The sequence below is a fragment of the Urocitellus parryii genome, chromosome 6 (genome assembly GCF_045843805.1).
Source record: "Urocitellus parryii isolate mUroPar1 chromosome 6, mUroPar1.hap1, whole genome shotgun sequence".
NCBI classification, from domain to species: domain Eukaryota; kingdom Metazoa; phylum Chordata; class Mammalia; order Rodentia; family Sciuridae; genus Urocitellus; species Urocitellus parryii.
In genome coordinates this window covers 79248231-79276001 of record NC_135536.1, presented here as the reverse complement: position 1 = coordinate 79276001, position 27771 = coordinate 79248231, and the positions used below count along the sequence as shown (strand labels likewise).

The 27771-nt window shown below is 37.5% G+C and overlaps 1 protein-coding gene across 1 annotated transcript; it reads right to left on the bottom strand.

Moving 5' to 3' along the window:
* Positions 1-13759: 13759 nt before the first annotated feature.
* Positions 13760-14695, bottom strand: LOC113199134 (olfactory receptor 11G2-like). The gene has a single exon (XM_026412022.2). The coding sequence runs from the start codon at positions 14693-14695 to the stop codon at positions 13760-13762; it is 936 nt and encodes a 311-aa protein (XP_026267807.2).
* Between the last annotated feature and the right edge of the window lie 13076 nt (positions 14696-27771).

Below are 27771 nucleotides of genomic sequence, written 5' to 3'. Positions count from 1 at the left end.
ACTACAAATTAGTGCAACTACTCTGCAAAGCAGTATGGAGGTTCCTCAAAAAACTAGGAATGGGACCATCATATGATACAGTTATCCCATTCCTCAATATACATTCAAAAAATTTAAAATCAGCATACTATTGAGATGTAGCCACACCAGTGTTTATAACAGCACAATTTCCAATAGCTAAGCAGTGGAACTAACCTAAGTGCCCATAAATAGATGAATGGATTAAGAAAACATGCTATATGTTCACAATAAAGTTTTACTCAGCCATAAAGAAGAATGAAAATTATGACATTTTGTAGTAACTAGATGGAAATGGAGTACATCATACTAAGGGAAATAGCCAGACTCAAGATCAAGGGTTGAACATTTTCCCTCATATGTAGAAGCAGAAGCTAGATCAAAATAAGTAAAGAAAAAAAAATGTGGGTGGGAAATTTCATGAAAATAGAAGAGAGATCAGTGGAGCAGAGGAAGGGGATTGAGGGGGAGGGAGGAGGGACAGGGAAAGGGAAGAACAAAATGAATCTGAACAAATTTTCCTGTGTACATATATGAATATGCCAGTGAATTTTATCTTTATGTATATTCATAATACACAAATTAAAAAAATCTGTAAATAAATGGAGGAAATATAAGAAGAGTAGAGGAAAGGGACAGGGAAAGGAAGGAGGAGAGGAAAAGGGTAGTACTGGTGACTGAATTGTGAATCAATTATTTTCATCCTTATATATAATAACATCAAAATGAACCCCAATATTATGCATAAGTATAATGAACTATTAAAAATAAAAAAGAGTTGTTTCTTTGGGATAGATTGATTTGTAGACTAATTTAATGACCTAAGTCATGTTCACTCTTCCTTTGCAACATTGATGAACAGGAGCTGTACACTGACTGCTGAGCTGGAGTCAATACTTGCCATGGACATCTGCTCAAGTCACATGGGTGTCACTAGCTCTGCATGACTACCTAAGTAAAAAGCCAGAGGACTTTTGGAATTCATTAATTTTGATGTTTCTGATATCATGTTTAGGTGATATTAGAGTGATTACATTTTATGAAAAATCTCCATTATTTTTCTTGTTAAATCTCTTTATGTTAACTGTTTAGATTTAGATTTAATCATGATGTGTATAAACAAGACTAACATGACAGTTTGGTTCACATTGACTTACAGTGGAGCCAGCCACTTTTTAAATTTGTTCTAATCAGTTATACATGGCAGCTTCGATTCATTGTACATAAATGGAACACAGTTTTTCACTTCTCTGGTTTTACATGAAGTAAGGTCACATCATTCAAGCAATCATACACGTACCTAGGGTAATGATGTCCATCTTATTCCACCATCTTTCCTACCCCCTCGCCTCCCTCCCCTTTGCTCAATGCAAGTTTCCTCTAGTGGTCCCACCCCTCCCCCCCCATTACAGATCAGCATCCTCTTATCAGAGAGAACATTTGGCATTTTGTTTTCTGGGATTGGCTTACTTCACGTAGTATGATATTCTCCAACTCCATTCATTTACCTGAAAATGCCATAATTTCATTCTCTTTTAATGCTAAGTAATATTTAATTGTGTATATATAATACAGTTTCTTTATCCATTCATCTATAGAAGGGCATCTAGGTTGGTTCCACAGTTTGGCTATTGTGAATTGTGCTACTGTAAACATTGATGTGGCTGTGTCCCTGTAGTATGCTGTTATTAAGTCCTTTGGGTATAGTCTGAGGAGTGGGATATTTGGGTCTAATGGTGGTTCCATTCTAAGTTTTTTTTAAGAAATCTCCATACTACTTTCCAGATTGGTTGCACCTATTTGCAGTCCGACCAGCAATGTATGAGTGTGCCTTTTCCCCCACATCCTTGCCAACAATTATTGTTGCTTATATTCTTTTTTTTTAAGAGAGAGAGAGAGAGAGAGAGAGAGAGAGAGAGAGAATTATTTTAATATTTATTTTTTAGTTTTCGGTGGACACAATATCTTTATTTATTTTTTTTAATTTTTATGTGGTGCTGAGGATCGAACCCAGTGCCCTGCACATGCCAGGTGAGCGCGCTACTGCTTAACCCATGTCCCCAGCCCTGATGCTTATATTCTTGATAGCTGCCATTCTGACTGGAGTGAGATGAAATCTTAGTTTTGATTTGCATTTCTCTAATTGCTAGAGATGTTGTAAATTTTTTTCCATATATTTGTTGATTGATTGTATATTTTCTTCTGAGACTCATCTGTTCAGTTCATTAACCCATTGATTGATTGGGTTGATTATCTTATTGATGTTAAGTTTTTTTGAGTATTTTAGCATCCTGGAGATTAATGCTCTATCTGAAGTGCATTTTCTTCCATTCTGTAGGCTCTTTTTTTCACTTCATTGATTGTTTCTTTTGCTGAGAAGAAGCTTTTTAGTTTGAATCCATCACATTTATTGATTCAAGATTTTATTTGTTGTGCTTTAGGAGTCTTGTTAAGGAATTCAGGGCCTTATCTGACATGGTGAAGAATTGGGCCTACTTTTTCTTCTATTAAGAGTCAGCCACTTTTAAGCCATATCAGTTGAATATTCCTAATTCCAAAAAATTCAAAATCCCAAATGCTCCAAAATCCAGAACTTTTTGAGCACTGATATTGTTACCGCTGTTTACCTGTAACAAGTCCTTGGTTTCCCGAATGCTGAAGTATAACACCAGAGAAGCATGCCCAGGCAAGTGTAGACTGGAAAGTAGAAGGCTTTATTAAAGGACAGCAGAAAAGACTTCTCCCTGGAGGAAGAAGGGGACCCAAAAGGCAGAATCAGTGGAAGGGGGAAGTCTTCCCTCGTTTATAGCTAAGGTCTTCTTTCAGCTTTCCCACACTCCTTTCCTTTGTTTCCCTTTACCTTTCGGTGCTAGAATGCAGGTGGGAAGGCCCAAAAGGTGGGAGATAGGTGGGTTAAAGGAGTAATCTGGGCAGGAAAGGCCTGGAGTGGCTTTTGATTAGCACTTCCCTGTTTGCTTGGAACTGTTTCATTAACAGTTCCTTAGGATGGGTTCCAGGCCTTGGGGACATTAACATTTCAATTTCCCCAAGTGCTGCTCTGTTTTTCTGGATTCCATTTTCAATAATGGCCTCCATTTTATTTATCTTACTCAATATTAGATCCGATTTACCTAACTACACTACCTACCTATCCTCAAATCTGGCTTCATTCCCCCCCCCCTCCTAATTTCAGGAATTCCTTACTGCTGTAAGGAAAGGGGGCAATGACCATTCTGGCTTCTTGGAGCTGAAAGGGGGAGGTGTTGAGCAAGCAGTTTTGAGTCCCCCCTTTTTAAAAATCGGGTCTATTGAGTGGTCCATGATAGAAGTCCGACTGAGAAGTAACAGGCTGGAGGGCCATTTGAGTGATGGATGGTCTATAAGAGAAACAAGAAGTTGTTAGTACTAGAATGAGATTGATGCAAAAATAAATGCCACAGCATAGGAATATGCCAATAAGTATGATGACAATGGTCAGAGACTAACAATATTTTCCACCAGGAAGTACCAGAGAACCAGGAGCTAAGAAATTGTTCCCATAACAAGGTTGGCGAGTTCATGGCTTCTATCTGAGCATGTAAATCTTTAAGGATATTAGTTACATTGCCAGAATTGTCAGGGATGTAAACACAACATTCAGTTTTAATAATGGCACAAGTACCACCTTAGGCTGCAGTGAGGACATCTAAAGCCATCCAGTTTTGTAAGATGGCCTTCCTCATAAGTGTTACTTCAGTGTTAAGGAGAGAGATATCTTCCTCAAACTCACAGAGGGCAGATTGGGTATAATTGATTAAAGTTTCTACATGCCACATTACATCTTCTAAACCAATTTGTGGAATAAACAGTGAAGCTAGATGATCCAGTAGTGCCAAAGGAAGCACCTTAGGCCATGGGGAGTGGGTTTCTTGAGTGAGTTTCCTTCGATGTCTTTTAAAAATATCATTAGTTTTTTATACCCTTCCTGAGGATTGAGGTTTCCATGCACAATGGAGATGGTATTTGATGCCTAAGGCTTTGGATATTTCCTGAGTGACAGCTGCCTTAAAGGCTGCTCCATTGTCACACTATAGAAGAGGTAACCTAAATGGTGGGATTATTTCCTGTAATATTACCTTGACTACTTCTACTGCCTGTTCAGTTTGGGAGGGGTAGGCTTCAATCCACCCAATAAAAGTATCTATCATAACTAATAAATTTTGGAATCCATTACTCTTGGGCATGTGGGTAAAATCAAGTTGCCAGTCCTCCCCAGGGAACTGTCCTGTCCTTTGTAATTCTGGGGGCTTCTTGGCAGAATTGAGTGGATTATTTCTCTGGCATGTTTCACAGGCTTTGACTATTTAGTGGAAAGTCTTTAAATATTTTTTTGAAGAAAAAAATTTTAGATATTTTTTTCCTTCAAATATCTGAAAATATTTGAAGGAAAAAAAGTTTAGATGTTTTTTTCCTTCAAATATCTCTTGGGTTAATTTGAGAGTATTTTCTTCTCCTAGGTGGAAAGATTGGTGTAGGGTATGTAAAATCTTCCACTGGGAATTAGCAGGTAAATAAAGTTTGTCATCTTCCATTTGAATCCACCCAGAGGGTAAAAGAATACCTCCTTTAGATAATGCCTTGTTTGTTTCCTCCTGGGTGTATTGAGGTCTTATCTCTAGGGGAGGGCCTGTCCACATCTAAGGGGCTAAGGTTGTCATCTGTAAACTTTCCTTAGCAGCCTTTTTGGCTTGTTGATCTGCTAGCCTGTTTCCTTCTGCTATTTCATCTATCTCTTTTTGATGTCCTTGACAGTGAATTACTGCTACCTCTTTGGGTAAATGAACAGCTTCTAGCAATTTTAAGATTTGCTCATAGTTCTTTATGGATGTTCCCCCAGTTGTTTGAAATCCTCTTTCCTTCCAAATTGCTGCATGTGCATGCAGGATTAGGTAGGCATATTTAGAGTCAGTGTAAATATTAATTCTCTGTTGTTTCCCTATTTCAAGTGCTCTCCTTAGGGGTATCAATTCAGCTAGTTGTGAGCTTGTGCCTTGAGGCAAAGATTGTTCCTCTATGGTGTCATGTAAAGTCACCACAGCATATCCAGCTTTGTATTCTCCTTATTCCATAAAGTAACTCCCATCTGTGAACATGGTGAGGTCTGGATTGAACAGGGGAAGGTTTTGAAGGTCCTTCCAGGCTGAGTAATTTATAGCTAGGACTTGTTGGCAGTCATGTTCAGGATTTCCCTCTAATTTCTCTGGGAGGAAGGTGGCTGGGTTTAAATTAGAGCAAGTCTTAACTTGAGTTACAGGTCCATCTAAAAGTAAGGTTTGATATTTTAGAAGGCAATTGTCTGAGAGCCATAGTTCTCCTTTTGTATTTAAAATACCCAAGAGATCATGGGAAGTACAGACAATAAGGTCTCTTCCTAGGGTGATTTTAATTGCCTCAGAGACTAGTAAGGCTACTGCTGCTACTGTTAGATCACTACACAAGAAAAGACCACTGACTCCAATTAAAATCAAAGTAAAGCAAGCTTATTATTTCCACTACCTGAGCTACCTCTCCCAACAAAATCGTGGGAGCCAAGGACAGTAGCCAAGCTTTCTAGAAGCCCAGCTTTATAGCCCAGAAAGTTACACAGAAGGGGGTTTGAGGATCTTACAGATAACAAAATTATGACAAGTATAGCACAAAGGGTAGTTCATATTTTTTGCTAGTCCCAACATCAGAATTTATGAAGAAAGGCCATTAGAGCCTCAGAGAGGGCTATTATCTGACCAGGGAAAGCCAAGAGTTACGAGACACCATTAAAGTTTCAGAGAGGTTTGTTATCTGGTCAGAGAAAACCTGGCATGGGTGAGTTCAAGGAATGGGCAGGCATTCCAAGCAGATTTACAACATCAAATTATGGCCAGGCTAAACAGAAATCCTAATAATTTTACAGAAAACGGAAATGAATCCTTTATAACTTGTGACAAGCTGGCTCTTAATCTAAAGAGAGAATTAGGCTAAGTATATCACTACTACCCTCAAACAATGAGGCAATCCTCAAGACACTAGATCAAGCTCCTTACTGAGATAAGCTACTGGCTGTTGAGCTGGTCCCTTCTTTTGTGTGACCACTTCCAGGGCTATTCTTCCTCTCTCAGTGACAAATAGGTTGAATTTTTGTTCAGTAGGTAGGCTGAGGACAAGGGCTTGGAGTAAGGCTCCTTTCAATGCCTTAAAGGCTTTAATATGTTCTGGTTCCCATATCAGGGAAGTTGTTCCTTGGTGTAGTGTCTCTTTGAAGAGGCTATAAAGAGGCTTAGTTATTCCCCATATCCAGGAATCCAAAGCCTACAGTATCCAGTTATCCCTAGGAAGCCTCTAAGTTGCCTTATGGTTTGAGGTAGAGGATATTGTCCTATAGGGGTTATTCTTTCTGGTCCTAGTTTTCAGGATCCTTGAGACAGCTGTAATCCTAAATATTGAACTTGTTTTTGGAACAATTGAGCTTTTTTCTTTGAGACTTTATAACCCTTATCAACTAAGAAGTTTAAAAGTTCTTTAGTGGCTTCCTGATATTCCTTTTGAGTGAGGCACATAAAAGTATGTCATCTACATATTGTAGGACAGTCAGAGATGTTTTATCTCTGAATTCTGTTAAGTCATTAGCTAGGGTTTGGCCAAACAAATGAGGGCTATCTATGAACCCTTGGGGAAATACTGTCCAAGTTAATTGAGATCCACTATCTGGATTCTCAAAGGCTAACAGATATTGTGATTGGGAGTCTAAGGATATGTATATCCTTTAAATCTAACATCCTTTAAATCTAACACAGTAAACCAAGCAGTGGCTGCTGGAATCTCAGATAATAGAGTGTATGGATTAGAAACTATAGGGTGGAGAGAAACAACTGCTTCATTAATTATTCTCAGGTCCTGAACTAGTTGCCATTCCCCACTGGGTTTTTGTATTCTTAAAATGGGTGTGTTACATGGGCTGTTGCAGGGCACAGGTTTCTGTGTTTTGAGGTTCTGAATGATCTTCAATAAGCCCTTTTTGGCCTCTGTGAATAGGGGATATTGTCTCTGATGTGGAAAGACATAAGGATCTTTTAAGACTATTTTGATTGGAACTGCACCTTTTGCTCGTCCAATTTTGCCTTCAGTAGCCCACATTTCAAGGTCAGTATTACATTCTAATAAAGGCAAACATAATGGCCCTCGAAGTCCCAAATTCATTGTAATGGACATCTGAGGTTTTGAAAGTCAGTCTCTTCCCAATAAAGAGGTAGGACATTCTGGGACTATCAGAAATGCATGAGAAAATATCATCCCATCCCACTCACAACTCAGTGGGGGAGTAAACTTTCTGGTAACAGGCTGTCCAGACACTCCTTGTACTGTTATAGTATTAGAAAAAAGAGGTCCAGGGTTAAGAAGTGAGTACAGAATAACTAGTATCAGTATCTAAGAGGAAGTTGACCTCTTGGCTCCCTACAGAGAAGCATATCTGGGGCTCATGTGAGGTGATAGGAGTTATGGGAGCCAGAATTAAGCCCGGGCCCTGTCAGGCCTGTGTAGAGGAGTCTGGCTTCAAAGACTGAAGACAGTCGCTCCTCCAGTGATTGCCTTGACAATTAGGGCAGGGTTTTTGGTGTGTTCTTTTGGCTATTGGGCAATCCAGTTTGAAATGTCCTTCCTCTCCACAATGGAAACAAGTCCCTTTTGTGGATTGAGGAGCATTTCATTTTCCTCCTTTGTCCTGGGAGCTTACCCCTCTAAGAGCTAATACCAGCACTTCAGTCCTTTTTCTGTCTCTGTGCTCTTTCTTCTTCTTTTCCTCTTGATCTCTATTGTAAAAAAAACGGAAGTAGTAAGTCAGAGGATGTTATCTAAAGATTGATCAGGGCCATATGACAATTTTTGCAACTTCCTCTGAATGTCTGGGGCTGACTGAGTGATAAATCTGTCCTTTAAAAGTAGGTGGCCCTCTGTGGATTCAGGATCCATGGTGGTGTGTTTTCTCATTGCCTCCCTGAGTTTCTCCATGAAAATAGCAGGGCTTTCCTGGGGACCCTGAATAATTTCTGAAACCTTAGAATAGTTAATGGGCTTCTGCTTGATTCTCCTGAGGGCCTCGAGGATCAACATTTGGAAATGTCTAATTTTTCAAGCATCCTGCTCATCATTTGGGTCCCAGTCAGGATCATTTCTGGGAACTGCCTGTGCTCCAGATGAATAATTGGGTTTGCTCCTAGTCTCTGCTGCTGGGGCATAAGCAAGGTGTAGGTTATCCCCCAAACTCTTCAGATAATCTTGGGTCTGCTTCCTTCTCATTGGAAGTCAAAGTCTGGTTGAGTAATAGCATAATATCTCCAGGTGAAGTCAAACACCTGGCATAAGTTTTGAAATACCTCGATATATTTATCTGGGTCTTCTAAAAGTCTCCCTGTTTTTATCTGTCTTAGGTCTTAAAGGGAGAAGGGGGTATGTACTTTGATTTGTCCAAACTCTCCTCCTGGCATCTCCTGGAGAGGTAATATATTTGATCTGTCTATTGGGGCAGAGATTCTAGGGTATGGAGGACAGGAACCACTAAAGCCATCAACAGGAGATGGAGCTTTTGTGGGTCCTCCTGATACTTTCTCCTCAGTAGGTGATTCCTTAAGATTTTCTCTCTTCATGGCAGATATCATAGCTAAGTCTACTTTATATTGTTGGCATAATTTGGGGTTTCCCCTTAGGGCAAAGAAAACCTGGACATATGGCATCTCACACCATTTCCCTTCCCTTTTGCAAAATTTATCGAGCTTTAAAATTGTATTAAAATTGATACTTCCCTCTGCTGGCCAGGATTCTCCTTCAGGGAGTTTGTATTGAGGCGAGGCCTTGTGGCAGAAGAAAATGAGGTGCTTTTTCTTGAGCGTCTGTGGGTCAAACTTATCCCAATTTTTCAATATGCAGGTTAGTGGTGCACCTAGTATATTGGAGAGAGAAGCTCCCATCTAAGTGAGAAGAGAAAAAACACGACTCAGGTGCCTGTGCCAGAGAAAACTGTTCTTATTAGGGACATCTCCCCAAGCTTGAGCTTCCTTGAGGTCCAGAAAACCCGTCTCTCACCTTAATTTGCCAAGGTTGTTTCTGGTCCCCTTTGAAAAAGTGCTAGGGTCCCAGTTTGCCCTGTTCCAGAGACCCTGGGAGGATTCAAACTTAAGGGCATTACTGCTTTCCTCCCTGCCACTATAAAACCCACAGCCAAAGAAAATTGTCCACTCTTCTTGTTGCCTTTTTGCCTCATAGACTAAAGGAATCTCCTGGGGGTGAGGGATATTTACTGGTTGTAAGGCATATAGCACTTCCTGTTGAAGGGACTCTTGGAAGGATTGATTCTAAAAATGCCTCCTGTTGTAGGAACAAGTGAAGCAAGGCACCGAAGACAGCAGGAAATAGTTTTATTTGGCTGCAGCCAGGTTCAGAGGGCACAGCTTTTGCTGTAAATCAATTAATCCCCTGAACTCCGAGTTTAGGGAATTTCAGAGTTTTATACCCAGCATGTAAGGGGAGGGGCTCAGAAGTTCACAGTCTGAAGAAGTTCATATAAAAGCAGCTTTTTCTTTCACTGTTTTGGGCAAGTTAACCCTTCAAGGACAACACCTGAGAAGGGAAGAGCTTCTTCTCCCCTTTCTTTCCTCCCCTTGCCAGCTGTTACCATGGAGCCCAGTTGTAACTTATCTTAAAAATGTAGACATCTCTGTGAAGCCCCAGATCAAGGCCAGAGGCCTTATTTGCACATTTCTTCAAAGTACTATACTGGATATGTTTGTGAAAAACTAATAAGGGGTGTCCAGCACCTGGAGTGCTGGTATCTTCTTGTCCAGTGGCCAAGTAAAACAAGGTGACACGAAAATAGGAAGTTTATCTATATTGAATTCTTTTGCAGAGACTCTTTTGCTGACAATCCTAAAATCAGTCTGGGTGAAGGTTTCTGGAGAAGTCCAGTTAAGTCTTTTCTGTGGAGAAAGAGGGTGCCACTTCATTCCCTCTGGCAGCTTAAAGAGAACACAGCACATTTTAAACATTGGAGCGGTAATGGGAAATTTTAAAACAGACTAGTGAAAGTTGCTTATGTGCATGAGGGGAACCTGGGCACCTTTTTACTTTACCCATGTCTTTCTCAGTCCTACAACCTGAATTGCTAGTGTTTTCTGACCGGCGAAGGAAGGGGAGCCTCCAGGAAGGAATGGATGCAGGGTTGGGAGTGTTGTGTAGCCCACACGGAGGCAAATGTAATTGGGGCTTTCCCTCAGTGCCATTCATCTACCAATCACCCTAGATACCCCTTAGGGCAGTCGGACGGGGGATAAAGAGAAAGGAACCTTAGGAATGTGTCGAGTGTAGCCCAGATGGGAATTCTGCAGCTGTCCTAAACTCTTTTCTCCGTCTCCACGCATCCAAGGCAGATCGGGATTAGGGATACTGTGTTCTCACACCTGTTGCTCTCTGAGCCCAGACAGAAAAGTGGGAAGCAGCTTCAGCAGAACCCAACATGCCTGCTCTGTATTAAAAGGTGATTGAGAGCTGCCTAGGCCGGGAAACCTCTCACCCGAGTCTTGAAGAGTGGCGGCTGCACAAGTTGCGTTTAAATAGCTGTCGGGTGCCCACATCACCCTCCAGAAAGAAAGGGAGAGAAAGATGCACCTCAGACAGATGTGGGGTGCATGGAGAGGCACTTACCTCTGTGTAGGTCTTGATAGGGACCTCCAATCTCTTACCGCTGTTTACTGGTGACGAGTCCTTGCTTCCCTGAATGTTGAAGTATAACACCAGAGAAGCATGCTGAGGCAAGTGTAGAGTGGAAAGTAGAGGCTTTATTAAAGGACAGCAGAAAAGACTTCTCCCCAGAGGAAGAAGGGGACCCAAAAGGTGGAATCAGTGGAAGGGGGAGGTCTTCCCTCTTTTATAGCTGAGGTCTTCTTTTAGCTTTCCCACACTCCTGTCCATTGTTTCCCTTTATCTTGCAGAAATAGAATGCAGGTGGGAAGGTCCAAAAGGTGGGAGACAGGTGGACTGTACAGTAATCTGGACAGGAAAGGCTTGGGGCGGTTTTTGATTAGCACTTCCCTGTTTGCTGCTAGCTGTTTTAACAGTTCCTTAGGATGGGTTCTGGGCCTTGGGGACATTAACATTTCAATTTCTCCAAGTGCTGCTCTGGCTTCCTGGACTCTATACTCAATAACAGCCTCCATTTTATTTATCTTACTTGATATTAGACCTGATTTACTTAACTACACTATCTATCCTCAAATCTGGCTTTAATATGATACCACAAGTGGAAAATACCAATCCTAACCTTGTGTGGTGGGTTGTAGTCAAAATGCAGATGCACTAAAAATATTGTATAAATCACCTTCGTGCTGTATGTATAAAGTATGTATTAGACATAAATGAGTTTTTTGTTGAGATTTGGTTCTCATTCTAAACATATACTTTATGTATATGAAATATTTAAATATACAAAAAATTGAAACTTGAAATACTTTTGGTTTCAAGAACCAGATAAGAGATATTTAATGTATACATGGTGTGTGTCTGCCTAGAATTACAATCTTAGTCTAGATAAGGCAGATCAAACCCTAGTCACAACATCAATAATAGCTATCCTTATCTTCTATGTATCACTTTACCTGTACTAATGATTTAAAGTGAGTTGTTTAATAAAATCACCTTAAGTTTATGACACCCTCTTTTTAATCTGATTGGCTATTAGGTGAGAGCCTGACCATAAACCCTGGAATAACTTGTTCTTGTATTCACAACCTAAGGCAAAACATGGAAAAATCATCAAAATTACCATTTGCTCTCCGTCTAGTACTTACTAGCTTTTAAGCAATGCGTTTATCTAATTCAATCTTCCCTGTGCCTCTGCCTCTGGGGTTTAGAAAGGTAGATTTAGTTTTATCTTTATCTAGGAAGGAACCAGAGGACATTTGTAATGTTCTACCATTGCACAGTGTGGCAATAAGTGGCAGAGCTATAATTAATGCAGGGGTCCTGAGAGTGAGTTGTAGGGTGTAATGGCACTCTTCCCTGTTCCCTGCTTAGGCAAGAGCATGTTAACCCAGACTCAATCCAATGTGATTTCCTTCTCTATTTTCTTCAGTTCCACTTTTACTTGGGCACAAGTGCTGCAGGCTCTCTTTTAGGCCAATTATTGGTACTTCTCCATCTGCAGCATCATTCACCATTATGGCTGGTTGGTGGCTCCATATCTGTATATCTAAAACTCTCTTATTTAAAAAGTGATGTTTTACTGTATGGAAATATCACAATTAAATCTAAACAAGTTTCAATGAATGGCTCTTAAATGGCTTCTAATAATTTGCTGTTACAAACAATGCTGCCATAAATATTCTTGTGGATAATATTTTCACACATATTTGATTATATATGTAGGCTAAGCATCATACAATAAACAATTCTCAGAGTGGTGCCCATTTCTATTTATTTTTGCCTGGAAAAGTGTGCATATAGGCCAGTTACCCTAGAATGTATTTCATTTTAAAATAGATTTTTTATTTTTTTAAATGGTACATAATAATTGTACATATGTAGGAGGTATGATGTGATATCGTAATACAAATATACAAGGTGCTGTAATCATCTCAAGGTCATTGGCATATTTATCACTTTAATAATTCATCATTTTTTATGTTGGCAACATTCAAAATCCTGTCTGCTAGCTATTGTAAAGCATGTAATTAATTGTTGTTATCCCACTGTGTTACAGAATGTTAGAAGTTAGTCCTTCTCATCAACCATACCCCTGTACCAACTACTAACCATATTCTGTCCATACTCCCTTCCCCTACCCTTCCCAGGATCTTATAACTACTGTTCTATTTATACTGCTCCAAAAATCAAAGTTTTGGCTTCCACAAATAAGTGAGATCATGCATCATTTGTCTTTCTGTGCCTGGCTTATTTTCCATAACATAATGTTTTCCAGCTCTATGTATGTATGCAGCACAGGACAGAATCTCTTCTTTTTTATGACTAAATAATAAAATATATGTATGATGTGTATACATAAATATATACATATATATATGATGTGTATATATACATATATATATATATACGATGTGTGTGTGTATATATATATTTCTTTACCCATTCATTGATTGATGCATAATTCCACACACATACATATCTTGTCTACTGTGAAGAGTGCTGTAATAAATATCATACTGATTTTATTTATTTTTGGATATATATTTAGTAGTGGGACAGCAGGATCTTATAGCAGTTCTATTTATTTTCACTTTTATTTTTATTTATTTTTTGAGGAACTTCCCTACTTTCCATAATGGCCATACTATTTTATATTCCACCCAGCAATTTATCAAAGTTCTCCTTTCACCACATACTTACCAGGATTTGTTATTTTTTTTGGTAATTTTCATAATAGAAATTCTAACTGGGATGAGATATCTCTTTTTGGGTTTAATTTGTGTATTGCTGATGATTAGGAATGTCAAGCATTTGTTCATTCATATACTTGTTGACTGTATATCTTCTCTTGAGAAATCTGTTCAGGTTATTTGTTTCTTTCTCAATTGTTTTAATTAGTAAATTATAATTGTGCACAATAGTGGCTTTGTTATAAGATATTTATACACACATAATTTGTTCCATTAGATTACTTAGAATTTTTTTTTTTGCTTTTGAGTTGTCTGCAAGGATATTTGTTTGAGTAAGGTCCTATATTTTATATTACTAAAAATTTCTGAAAGGCATGCTTCATATCTTTGTTCCTCAGGCTATAGATAACAGGATTTATGAATGGGGTTCCTACAGAATAAAACAAGGTAACAAGCTTCTGCATTCCAGCTTCATGTTCAGATGTTGGGCTCAGGTACATGACCATCACTGAGCCATAGAAAAGTGAAACAACAGTCAGATGGGACCCACACGTGGAGAAAGCTTTTCTTCGCCCAGCTGCTGAAGGAACTCTCAACACAGCTCTAAGGACCAGAGCATAGGACCCCATGATGAAAAGAAAAGGGATAAACAGGAGCAGAGAACTTAGGATCATCCAGAGGAATTCCATCACTGGGGCTCTGGTACAGGTGAGGGCTAACAGAGGACCTGGATCACACAGAAAGTGGTCAATAATCCTGGATCCACAGAAAGACATCTGGGAAATGATGGTGATAGGGACTGGGAACCAGAGGAAGCCAAGTACCCAGCAGGTGGCCACAAGGATGTTGCATAGACGCCCAGTCATAAGAGTGGGATAGTGTAGGGGCCTGCAGATGGCAAGGTACCGATCAAATGCCATCACTGCCAGGAAGAAGCATTCTGCAGAGCCCAAGGAGAAGAAGAAATAGAACTGCAGGAAGCACCCAGAGAAGGAGATGACCTTGGTATCAGACAGGAAATTGGCCAACATGTTGGGGACTGTGGAAGTGACATACCAGATCTCCAGGAAGGAGAAGTTGGCCAGCAGGATGTACATGGGGGTGTGTAGTCTCTGATCCCAGTGCACTGCACAGATGATGGAACCATTGCCCATGAGGGTCAGGAGATAGACAGTGGAGAAGAGCATGAAGAGGAGGATCTGCTCCTCCCTGGGGCCAGGGAAACCCAGGAGGATGAAGCCAGTGATAGTGCTGGAGTTGCTGGGGGATCTGAAGGTTTTCATGGTCTGTGGACTGTAAAATCACCTGCAATTACTGAATATTCTAGGAATAGCAGTGGGGCTTTTATTCTAAATAAGAAACCTAAATTTATTTGTTATTAAATTAATATTTATGGAGTATTTACTGTTTGCTAGGTATTTCTCCTAAGTACTGACAATATAGCAGAGAATGAAGCAAATTAAAATCCTTAGTTCTTGTAGCTGTCCCCAGTCATGGCTCTTTTTCTTTCCTCTTGAACTAACTAAACTAGTTCAGCTCTTTTCTTGGTCAACACCTTTATAAAAGAGATTTTTGCTATGTCAAGGAACAATGCTGTGATTGGAGATATATAAAATTCTTGCATTTAGAAGGGCTTATAAGTTTTAAAAAATGAAATGGATAAGTATACTTCCTTTCTACTTTGTGAACAGTCACCTAATTCAGCTGCTTGGTTGGCCTTGATGATTTAGGGAACAAAACTGTGGGACATTTGCGTTGGGTTGTAGTTCAGTGGAAGAGTGTTCACCTAGGAGGCATGAGGTCCTGGTTTGATTCTCAGCACTCCATAAACAAAACAAGAAAGAAAAGAAAAGAATATGGGACTTTTTAAATTGATGCACTATAGTTGTACACAATGATGGGATTTGTTGTTACATATTCATACATGCACACAATATAACAATATAATTTGGCCAATATCACTTTCCACCATTTCTTCCCTCCCTTCTTGCCTCTGGACTTTTGATGCCACCTAAAATAGTACTGGAAAGTGGCTGTATCTAACCTAATTTGTGGATTCATTATCTCTAATATTATTATATATGCATATCATGAGTGAATTATCAAATTTACTGGGAAATACTACTTGAAAAAGTAGAGCTTAAGATCCCCTGAATAGGTAACCTGAAACTTAATAATATTTTTATTACTAGAAGGATGAGTAGTTAAGTAATATTTGAGGACTCTTTCTCCTTTTCATTTCAAACATTGTCTCTCTTCCCTTTCTCATATTCTTCATATACCACCCAGTCATGAAACTTAGTGGCTGTTTCTAGAATGTACCTTGACCCACCTGCTTCTCTCTGCACTGCCACTGCCTCCTAACCTGAGTTCAAGCTACCACTATTATTTCTCCAGATCACTACGAAGGCTTCCTGAATGATCTATCTTCTTCTTTACTGCCCCTTCTCTATACAGAAGCCACACTGATCTTTTAATAGTATAGATCAGATCATGTCATTTCTTTGCATAAAAACATTTAGTACCTTCTTCAACCTACCATGAAATTCAAGCATTGTTTTGTGGTGCATGAGCCCCTGAATAATCTGGCCTCTGCCTATTTCTACTAACTTCCTCCTTCTTTCCTGGTCTGCTTTCCTTTTCCCATTTCTTCAGTTACATGGATCTTCATTCAGTCCCAGAATAAACCAAATCATTCTCTGACCAGGTCTGGAAATCTCATCTGGAGCTCCTTCTTCAGTTTCTGTCCCAGGTATTCTCTCTTCAGGGAGAGCTTTATTGAACACCCTATGTAAGCTTCTCTGCCAATTCTGTGTTAGTAACTTCCTATGTATTTTCTTTCTGGAACTTATCAAAATCCGAAATAATTTTATTATCTTTTTATTATCATTTATTATATTTACTTATTTGTCTGCCTTGTTTGAAGAATTCATTGTTTTATTATAGTTTCTAGCACATATTGGGTGTTCAACAAATTATTGTACTGAATAGTTCTGCTCTCTCTTTATTAAAAATATTTTTTCTTACTAGAAAATGTTTTTCATAGAAGCTTTGGAAAATGCATTCATAGTAAGGAAGATAATAAAAACCCATTAAAATATATATTAATAAAAGATATTTTGTGAAAATATGTTCCAAGCCTTAAAATAATTTACATGAAAGTGATTTTTATAACACATGAAACAAATAACAAACAAAAAAGATGGGTAAAGGTTTCAGGAATGTGTAATTTAAGAAGTCTGTATTTTCTGAAATTAATAGAGTGCTGATAGAGATTTCATCTGAAAGGGGGTTATGAGAGAGAGAATTTTCTTACTAGTGAAAACCATTCCATTTTAGCTTATTATTTCAACTTGACTATCTGGGTGTGAATCCTGCCTCCACCTCTTTCTAGCTGTAGATATTAAGCAAATTATTGACCTTTTAATGCTTTAGTTTCCTTTTCTGGAAAGTGGAGAGAGTAAGAGCTCTGCTTACATATGGTATTTTGAGATTAAATGAGTAATATTTGTCAAGTGCTTGACATCAGTTAGTGCTATCTAGCCCTCTGTCCTATTGTATAAGCTCTTTCTTGAATTCCTTTGGCAATAAGTATCATCCATTGATAGCAAGTGGTAGACAGCTGTGATACACTACAAGCAGTGCTGGATTGAAAGATGAAGCCCTGGGATTTGGATTTCAGCACTTATATTGCCAAATTATAGCAATTCTACAAGCCAATTATTTATTGCTGCATACTTTCCTCAAATGTCTAGTGGAAATAATAATGCCTTCCTAAAGTGTTTTTATGAAACAAGGTAGAAACACTTTGTCAATATCTGACAGACAATAATAGTAGATGTTTTATGGAAAACTATGGTAGAGTTAGCAGGAGACTAATATTTTATTAGTGTTAATATTTTCTCTCATTTAATATTATATTACCTTTTTTCCTGAAGCAGAAAAGAGAATCCCAAGTGAAACTTCTCAATCAGCTTCTTGCAGGGCTTTTCTGGGACTTGGGTAGTTGTCTTTGTCATAAACAGCTGGGAGAAGGTGTGAAAAATAGGTTGGGATGAAAATCTCTGAGTATGTTTGTTGTAGGATCCTGGAATTATAAGCAGAGCCTGACCTTTGCTCCTTGGGAATTCATTTACTAGAAGAACAGTATCAAGAGACAGCTTTCTACTAGTTATTCCCTTGCTGACTTCCATTTTTCTCTGCAGATCCTTGTGCCTTTATTTCTGCTTTGATTTTTCCCAGTTGTAGAGGAAGTAATACTTATTTTACTGGGTTTAAATCTCTCAGTGATGCCATCAATAGATTTGTCAATCACTCACCAAACCTGTTCAGAATACCTATCATATGCTCAGTGTCAAGCGAAATACATAGAAAGTGTCTGTATTGCAGGGATTTGTTTATTTATTTTTGGTCTTTTGATGAGTCAATTCAGTTGTGGATTCTGGGGACAAATTTTCCATCCTTAGCAGGAAGAGGAGATGGAGTGGGAAGTAATGGATTTCAGCCAATGGGGCTGCGTATTTTCAAAAGGAATCCTGCTCTTCTCAGACCACTATGGTCTGCTCAGTGATCTTCCTCTCTCTTCTTTCAGTTAGAACTTCTGAGTCACAACAGTTCCACTGAAGAAGCCTGCCTTTCATGAAACACTTAGCAGGCCTGAAGATACTCAAGGGGCCACTCTGTACCAATGTACTGAGAAGCTGCCGTTGGACTTCAAGTTTTCTTCATCCCCAGCAAAGGAGCAGTTTTTAAAGTAGAACTCATAGTCTGTTCCTTCATCTTCCTTGAAGGAATTTTATCTTAAATATTATAATTTCCTCAGGCCATAGCATAACCCTCAAAGTCCTGGGCCTAGGGAGGGAGGCCCCTGAAACACAGCATCACTGTCCTGTTTTGTGTTTTGCCCCAGATTTTCCTATACTCATGTCCTATGCTCCAGCCATATTTAGGCACATGCGCAAAATTCGAGTCATGTATTTGTTGAGTGAATCATTTCACCCCATGAAAGGGTTGAAAAAACACCCTTATTTTGAAAGGAGTCTCCTCCTTTGTGGAGTGATAACCTAAAGAGCTGAATTCAGGTTAACTCCATCCAAGAATATCCATGTGTTGCTATGCTTGTTTTTCTTATTTTGCCTCTTCAAATACTTTTGGCCCCTCTAATTATATTTGGGAAATCATCGATATTATCAGCAGGTACATAATTTGGTGAATAGTACATCTTGTAGACTTAGGCATGTATTCACCATTTATAATATTTAGATGTAAAAATTAGTGTATATTTCAACCAAATTTCAATAATCCTTTGGCTTGAATTTGTATTTCTGGTAATGATTATGTAAAAATATATCCCTTGCAGAGAAACTTGTCCTAAAAATGTTACAAAACAACATCAGTGATAACCAAAACTTCAGGAGAGCTTATAAAGTTCTATTTACATAATATTTTTCCTATTAATTTATATTTCTAGTGAACTACTTGAAAGGCAAAGATCAGAACATTTGTACACCATAAAATACTAGTTGTTAGTAATAGCAGACAAAGTTCAGGGTGTAAATAACTTCTGATTCTCTTTTTGTTCATTGTGAATTTACAGACTTCAACAGTTGAATTCAATGATCAGCATGAGCTCATATCATATACTGAAAATAATTTTTATTTTTTTCTATACAAAAAATGTTTAAAAATCTGGTATAGTGTCTGATAAACACTTGCCATTTAAAGTTCAATGATTCTTTTTATATTCTATTATTTATTTGTACTATAAGGCAGTTACTTTAATTTTTAAAATATTGAAGTTTAACTTTGATGATAAATTTGTATTCATGGAATGATATAAAAGTCATTCTATAAAAAGAATGACTTTGTTTTTAGAAATCTACTTTAGAAACTTGATATTTTCAAAAGTGTACTAACATTTGAAGGTTTACTTGATTTAAAAAATGGCCAGTTTTTCCCAAGGCCAACATCATTCTAAATGGAGGAAAACTGAAAGCATTCTTTCTAAAAACAAGAACAAGAAGGGACGTCCACTCTCATCACTTCTATTCAACACAATCTTTGAATCTACAACCAGAGAAACTAGGCAAAATAATAGAATAAAGGGGTATGAATGGGAAGAGATGAGATTAAACTAGCTCTATTTGCCAATGACATGATTCTATATTCAGAAGACCAAAAAACTCCACCAGAATATTTCTAAAACTCACAAACAAATTCAGCAAAGTAGCAGGATATGAAATTAGCACTTATAAATCAATTGCATTTTTATATTCTGATGATGAATCAGCTGAAATAGAAATTAGGAAAACATCTCATTCATAATAGACTCAAAAAGAAATAAAATAGTTGAGAATCAATCTAAGAGAAGAAAGACCTCTACAATGAAAATTACACTAAAGAAAGAAATTGAAGATGACCTTAGAAGATAGAAAGACCTCCAGTGTTCTTGGAGAGGCAGAATCAATATTGTCAAAATGGCCATACTGCCAAAAGCACTATACAGATTCAATGCAATTTCCATAAAAATTGGAATGACTTTTTCATGAAAATAGATAAAACAGTCATAAAATTCATTTGGAAAAATAAGAGGCCCATAATAAAGCAAAGCAGGAGGCACCACAATACCAAAACTAAAATTAAACTATGGCATGGTATTGGCACTAAAACAAGCCAAAAGACCAACGGAACAGAATAGAAGACACAAAGACAAACCCACAAAAATACATTTATCTCATACTAGACAAAGGTGCCCAAAGCGTATATTGGAGAAAGGATAGCCTCTTCTATAAATGGTGCTGGGATAACTGGAAATCCATATATAGTGGAATAAAATTTAACCCCTTTCTTTCACCCTGCACAAAACTCAGCTCAAAGTGGATAAAGGATCAAGGACCTAGGTATTAGACCAGAAACCCTGCACACACTAGGAAAAAATATAGGCCCAACACTTCGACATATTGGCTCAGAAACTGATTTCCTTAATATGACTCCTAAAACACAAGAAGAAAAATCAATCATCAGTAAATGGATCAAACTAGAAAGCTTCTTCACAGCAAAGGAAACAATCTAAAGCATAAAGAAAGAGCCTACACTATGGGAGAAAATCTGAACCACACACACACATTAGATAGAGCATTAAACTCCAACATATATAAAGAACTCAAAAAACTTAAAAAACAAACAAACAAATAACCCAATCAGTAAATGGGCAAAGGAACTGAACAGGAACTTCACAGAAGAAAAGAAATATGAATGGTGGTTCCATTCCCAGCTTTCCGAGAAATCTCCATACTGCTTTCCAAATTGGCTGCACCAATTTGCAGTCCCACCAGCAATGAACAAGAGTGCCCTTTTCCCGCATCCTCTCCAGCACTTATTGTTGTTTGACTTCCTAATGGCTGCCAGTCTTACTGGAGTGAGATTCCCCTTCTCGGTCTATTCCCTAAAGCCCTAACAAGAGCATGCTACAGGGACACTGCTACATCGATGTTCATAGCAGCTCAATTCACGGTAGCAAGACTGTGGAACCAGCCTAGATGCCCTTCAATAGATGAATGGATAAAAAAAATGTGGCATTTATATACTATGGAGTATTATTCTGCATTAAAAAATGACAAAATCATAGAATTTGGAGGGAAATGGATGGCATTAGAGCAGATTATGCTAAGTGAAGCTAGTCAATCTTTAAAAAACAAATACCAAATGACTCCTTTGATATAAGGGGAGTAAACAAGGACAGGGTAGGGACGAAGAGCTTGAGAAGAAGATTTACATTAAACAGGGATGAGAGGTGGGAGGGAAAGGGAGTGAGAAGGGAAATTGCATGGAAATGGAAGGCGATCCTCAGGGATATACAAAATGTCATACAAGAGGAAAGGAGGGGTAAGACAAGATAATACAAATGGAAGAAATGATTTACAGTAGAAAGGGTAGAGAGAGAAAAGGGGAGGAGAGGGGAGGGGAGGGGAGGGGAGGGGGGATAGTAGAGAATAGGACAGACATCAGAATACATCAGACACTAGAAAGGCAATATGTCAATCAATGGAAGGGAAACTGATGTGATACAGCAATTTGTATACGGGGTAAAAGGGGGAGTTCATAATCCACGTGAATCAAACCGTGTAATATGATGTATTAAGAACTATGTAATGTTATGAACGACCAATAAAAAAAAAAGAAATATGAATGGTCAACAAATATATAAAAATATGTTCAGCATCTCTAGTACTAGAGAAATACAAATTAAAACAACACTGAGAATCCATCTCACTCCAGCCATAATAGCAATTATCAAGAATACAAATAACAATAAATGTTGGTGAGGATGTGGGGAAAAGAGCACACCCATATTGGTGGTAGGACTAAAATTGATGCAACCACTCTGGAAAGCAATATGGAGATTCATCAGAAAACTTTGAATGGAACCACCATTTGGCCTGGTTAATCCCATTCCTCAGCACATACCCAAAGGACTTAAAATCAGCATACTACAGTGACACAGCCACTACAATGTTTATAGCAGCTCAATTCACAATAGCTAAGCTATGGAAACAAGCTAGGTGCCTTCAACAGATGAATAGTTGAAGAAAATGTGGTACATCACAATGGAATATTTCTCAGCCATAAAGAATAATAAAATTATGAATAGATCTGGAGACTATCATGCTAAATGAAATAAGCCAGTCCCCAAAAGTCAAATAAAGCCACTGGAATAAAGCCAATGCCAAGTTGGAGCCATAAAAGCAAGCCTTTTGTTGCACATCTGCTTAATGAACCCCTAATACAGCTCCCAGAGTCAACACATAAGGTCCCCTGATGTAGAGGAAGGGATCCTAACAGCATACAATTCATGGGTGAGCAGATGAATTCTATCACAGGTGCGGGGGGTCAGGTAAGAGCTATCAGAAGTCTTGGATTCCACATGAAATGGTGAGGAAATTTGGAGTTTCCTAAGGGCTTTTTGTAAGAGGTACTGATGTGAGATCATAAATGATCAAAAACCAAATATTTATCAAATGATTAATAATTTGGCATAGATATGTCCAGTAGTAATTGTAAGGGACTGTGATGGCAGCAAAGCCACTATCAAATGCCACAATTGCCAGGAGGAAGAAAGTGGTCAAAAAGGTGATAAAGTTTGTCAAAATGAAATTGTAAGAATTTTAGATACTGTGGAGGGGATATCAGATATTTATTTATTTATTGTTATTTAAGAAAGGTTTTACTAATGTGTTAATATTTCAGAAAATTTATGGCAATGAATTTAAAAGGCAGACCAACAGACTGTAACAGGTATGAAGTGAAAGAGGATGTTTTTTCTTTTTTGTATTGGATATTGAACCCAGGGGAACTTAGCCACTGAGCCACATCCTCAGTCCTTTTTAAAAATATTTTTTAGCGACAGGATCTCACTAAATTGCTTAGGGACTCGTTAAGCTGCTGAGGCTGGTTTTGAACTTGCGATCCTCCTGCATCAGCCTTGGAAACCTCTGGGATTTTAGGCATGCACCATCGTGCCCGGCAACAAAGGAGTTACATACAATTAAAAAATCACAGAGACCTATGGGATTTTAAAAATAACTACCACATCCAGAAAATAAATTAAAGATTAAATCCAATATTAGCACTTACAATATCTCTGAAAGTAAAACTTTCAACTGCTTCATTCTATCCTAATATATTTCTGAACTTTCTTGAAACACAGTGCTCTCAAATTCCCCCAAAATGTATACGATATGCAAACAGGCTGGGCATTGTGGCACACGCCTTTAATCCCAGCGGATCTGGAAGCAGAGGCAGGGGGATTTCAAGTTCAAAGCCAGTCTCAGCAACTGACTGCTAAGCAACTCAGTGAGACACTTTCTCTAAATAAAATACAAAATAGGGCTGAGGATGTGGCTCAGTGGTCGCCCCTGAGTTTAATTCCCAATCTCTAAATAAATAAATAAATAAATAAATAAATAAATAAATAAATGCAAACCTTAGGAATATAAAGACAAAATAATAGCTAGAAATATTGACTTACACTTTAGAGTTTAACTTTGAAGTCACTTAACTTATTTGAACTAATTGTGACTTTTGTGCACTGAATACTGTATATGACGAATCTATGAATCATAAGTTGACAAGTAGAGTTAAAAATTAGCAATATAAAGTCTTATTCCTATCAATTGTTTCCTTATAAGTTATATTTATAGGGAAACTATAATTAAAAAATTTACTATAATTCTTATTAGATATTCAAGGAAACAGCAAGGATGTATGTGTTTGATGGTTTAGTATCCACTTTATTGTACTTATTTGTAGCATATATCCTCTCATTCTGTTCTTGTGTAATGAGCAAGCAATACATACTGTATCTTTCCAACATTCAAGGAAATGCAATACTAACATAAAAGTATCCAAAGAAGATAACTAGAAATTGCATTAAATACTACTTTAATTACAAATAACTTATAATAAAACAAATAACATTATAAATCATTTTTCAATCAGCTACTGTCTGAGAAACAACAGCAGAAATCAATCTTAAGATTTGAATCATGGCAAAACTGGTAGTTCTTGGAAATCTGGAAAATGAATTAGCATTAACCAACATTATCTACCCCTCATCTGGAGAAAAGGCTTTTATTAATTTTGGGGAATAAGATTGCACACTCGCTAAAATATGACTTATTGAAGTCTAAAGCCACCTGGAAAACTGACCAAAGGAGTGAAGAGAATTAATGGTACTGGTGGCAGATAAGAAATAAACATTGTATTGGGCTGACCAACTGCATATTTTATTAAATCACTTTGAACAATAAAAAAATGCTTCATTGTGTTTTCTCAGAAATGAATCAAAAGATTACATAGTCCTACACACTTTGAAAACCCAAAGTGGATGCTGAGCTACTAGAGGACACTCCAGGTGTAGAATTTTAGAAAGTTAGTACTTGAAGTAAATGACAGTGTGGCTCTGGCAGCCAATATGAAGAACTGATGCTCTGGAGAGGAGGTAGGGACACTCCAATCATCCAGTGGGTACATGAGTATTCCAGCTGGAGGTAGGATATTTAATTTTATGGTTTATCTTCCAAAGCTTATACCGTTGTCTTCATAAACTGTAATTTTAATAACTCAAACTCCACTTTCAACAGGGTTCGTCAGGAGGAAGACTTGGGTAGCATATATCTTCTCATTCTGTTCTTGAATATATTTGGAGACCTCAGAACCTTCTCATAGTGAATTTCCATGCATAAGAAAATGGTATCAGAGTTTTTTATTTTGTTATTTGTTTTAATTAGTTACACATGAGAGTAGAATGCATTTATGCATTTTGATATATCATATGTAGATGGAACATAATTTCTCATTTTCTGATTGTACATGTTATAGAATCACATTGGTCATGCAGTCATATATATATATGTATAAATAATGTCTGTTTCATTCTACTATCCTTCCTATTCCCACATCCCCTCTCCTCTCCCCCATTCTCTTCCTTCTACATAATCTAAGGTAACTCTATTCTTCCCTAGCGCCTCTCCCCCTTATTGTGAATTAGTGTCCACATATTAGAGAAAACATTCTGTCTTTGCTTTTTTGGGATTGGCTTATTTAATTTAGCATAATATTCTCCAACTCCATCCATTTATTGGCAAATGCCATAATTTTATTCTTCTTTAAGGCTGAATATATATATTCCATTGAATATATACCACATTTTCTTTATCCATTCATCTATGGAAGGATGCCTAAATTGGTTCCATAGTTTAGCTATTGTGAATTGAGCTGCTATAAACATTGATGTGGCTGCATCACTGTAATATGCTTATTTTAAGCCCTTTAAGTATAAACTGCGGAATGAGATAGCTGGATCAAATGGTGGTTCCATTCTGAGTTTTCTGAGGGATCTCCAACTGCTTTCTGTAGTGGTTGCACCATTTTTTTTTTTTTTTTGTACTGGGAATTGAACCCAGATGTGCTTAGCCACATTCCCAACCCTTTTATAAACTATTTTATTTAGAGACAGGGTCTTGCTGAGTTACTTAGGCCCTCGCTAAGTTGCTGAGGCTGGCTTTGAACTTGCAATCTTCCTGACTTAGTCTCCTGAGCTATTGGGATTATAGGCATGCGCCACCACCATGCTGGATAGGTTGCACCAATTTGCAGTCCCGCCAACAATGTATGAGTGTACCATTTCCTCCACATCCTCACAAACATTTATTGTTGCCTGTATTTTTGATGATTGTTATTCTGACTGGAGTGAGATGAAATTTTAATGTAGTTTTGATTTGCATTTCTCTAATTGCTAGGGATGTTGAACATTTTTTCATGTATTTGTTGATTGATTGTATTTTGTTTTCTGTGAAGTGTCTGTTCAATTCCTTAACACATTTATTGGGTTATTTGTTTTTTTGATCTTAAGTTTTTTGAGTTATTTATATATTGGCTGGGTTATTTGTTTTTTTTTTTTTGATCTTAAGTTTTTTGAGTTCTTTATATATCCTAGAGATTAATTCTTTATGGGAGGTGCATGTGGTAAGATTTTCTCCCAATTTGTAGACTTTCTCCTCATATCATTGATTGCTTCCTTTTCTGAGAAGTAGCTTTTTAGTTTGAACCCATCCCATTTATTGATTCTTGATTTTATTTCTTGTGCTTTAGGGGTCTATTAAGGAAGCAGATCCTAGGCTGACATGGTGAAGACTTGGGCCCATTTTTTCTTCTATTAGGTGCAGGTTCTCTGTTCTAGTGCCTAAGTCTTTGATCCATTTTGAGTTGATTTTTGTTCAGGATGAGAGAAAGAGGTTTAATATCATTTTGCTACATATGGATTTCCAGTTTTGCCAGCACCATTTGTTGAATAGGCTCTCTTTTCTTCAGTAATGTTTTTGCTACATTTGTCTAGTATGAGATAGATAACTGTATTTGTGTGGGTTTGTCTCTGTGTCTTCTATTATGTACCATTGGTCTATGTGTTTATTTTGGTGCCAATACCATGTCATTTTTGTTACTATAGCTCAGTAGTAAAGTTTAGGGTCTGGTATTGTGATGTCTCTGCCTTCACTTTTCTTGCTAAGGATTTCTTTGGCTATTCTGGGTCTCTTATTTTTCCAAATAAATTTCATGATTGCTTTTTCTTGTTTTATGAAGAATGTCATTGGGATTTTAATAGGAATTGCATTAAATCTGTATAATGCCTTTGGTAGTATGGTCATTTTGACAATATTAATTCTGCCTATTCAGGAGCATGGGAGGTATTTCCATCTTTTAAGGGCTTCTTCAATTTCTTTCTTTAGTATTCTGTAGTTTTCATTATAGGAGTCTTTCACCTCTTTTATTAGATTGATTCCCAGGTGTTTTATATTTTTGAGGCTATTGTAAATAGGGTAGTTTTCTTAGAGGCTATTGTAAATAGGGTAGTTTTCTTAGTTTCTCTTTTAGTGAATTCATTACTGATGTATTGAAATGCATTTGATTTATAGGTGTTGATTTTATATCCTGCTACTTTGCTAAATCAGTATATACACTTCATTTATTAGTTCTTGAAGTTTTATGGTGAAATGTTTTTTGATCTTCTAGATATAGAATCCTGTCATTGGCAAATAATGATAGTTTGAGTTCTTTTTTATCTATTTATATCCGTTTAATTTTTTTATTTTGTATAATTGCTTTGGTTAGAGTTTCAAGGATGATGTTGAATAAAAGTAGTGAAAGAGGACCTCCTTGTCTTGTTCCAGTTTTTAGAGGGGATGCTTTCAAATTTTCTCCATTTAGAATGATGCTGGCCTTGGGTTTAGCATATATAGCTTTTACAGTGTTGAAGTATGTTCCTACTATTCCTAGTTTTTCTTGTGTTTTGAACATGAAAGGGTGCTGTTTTTTTAAAAACAATTTTTTTTGAATCTATTGAGATGAACATATGATTCTTGTTTTTAAGTCTACTAATATGATGAATTAATGTTTATTGATTTCTATATGTTGAACCAATCTTGCATCCCTGGGATGAACCCCACTTGATTGTGGAGCACTATCTTTTTAATGTTTTGTATATGATTTGCCAGAATTTTATTGAGAATTTTTGCATCTATGTTTATCAGGGATATCAATCTGAAGTTTTCTTTCTTTGATGTGTCTTTGTCTGGTTTTGGTATCAGGGTGGTATTAGTCTCATAGAATGACTTTGGAAGGATTCCCTCCTTTTCTATTTTGTGGAATACTTTGAGGAGTATTGGTGTTAGTTATTCTTTGAAGGTCTTGTAGAACTTAGCTGGGAATCCATCTGGTCCTGGGATTTTCTTGTTTGGTAGACTTCTAATAGAGTTTTCTATTTCATTACTTGAAATTGATCTATTTAAAACATGTCTGATAT

Coding starts and splice junctions, on each gene's coding strand:
- LOC113199134 (XM_026412022.2), bottom strand. CDS start 14,695: ATGAAAACCTTCAGATCCCCCAGCAACTCCAGCACTATCACTGGCTTC.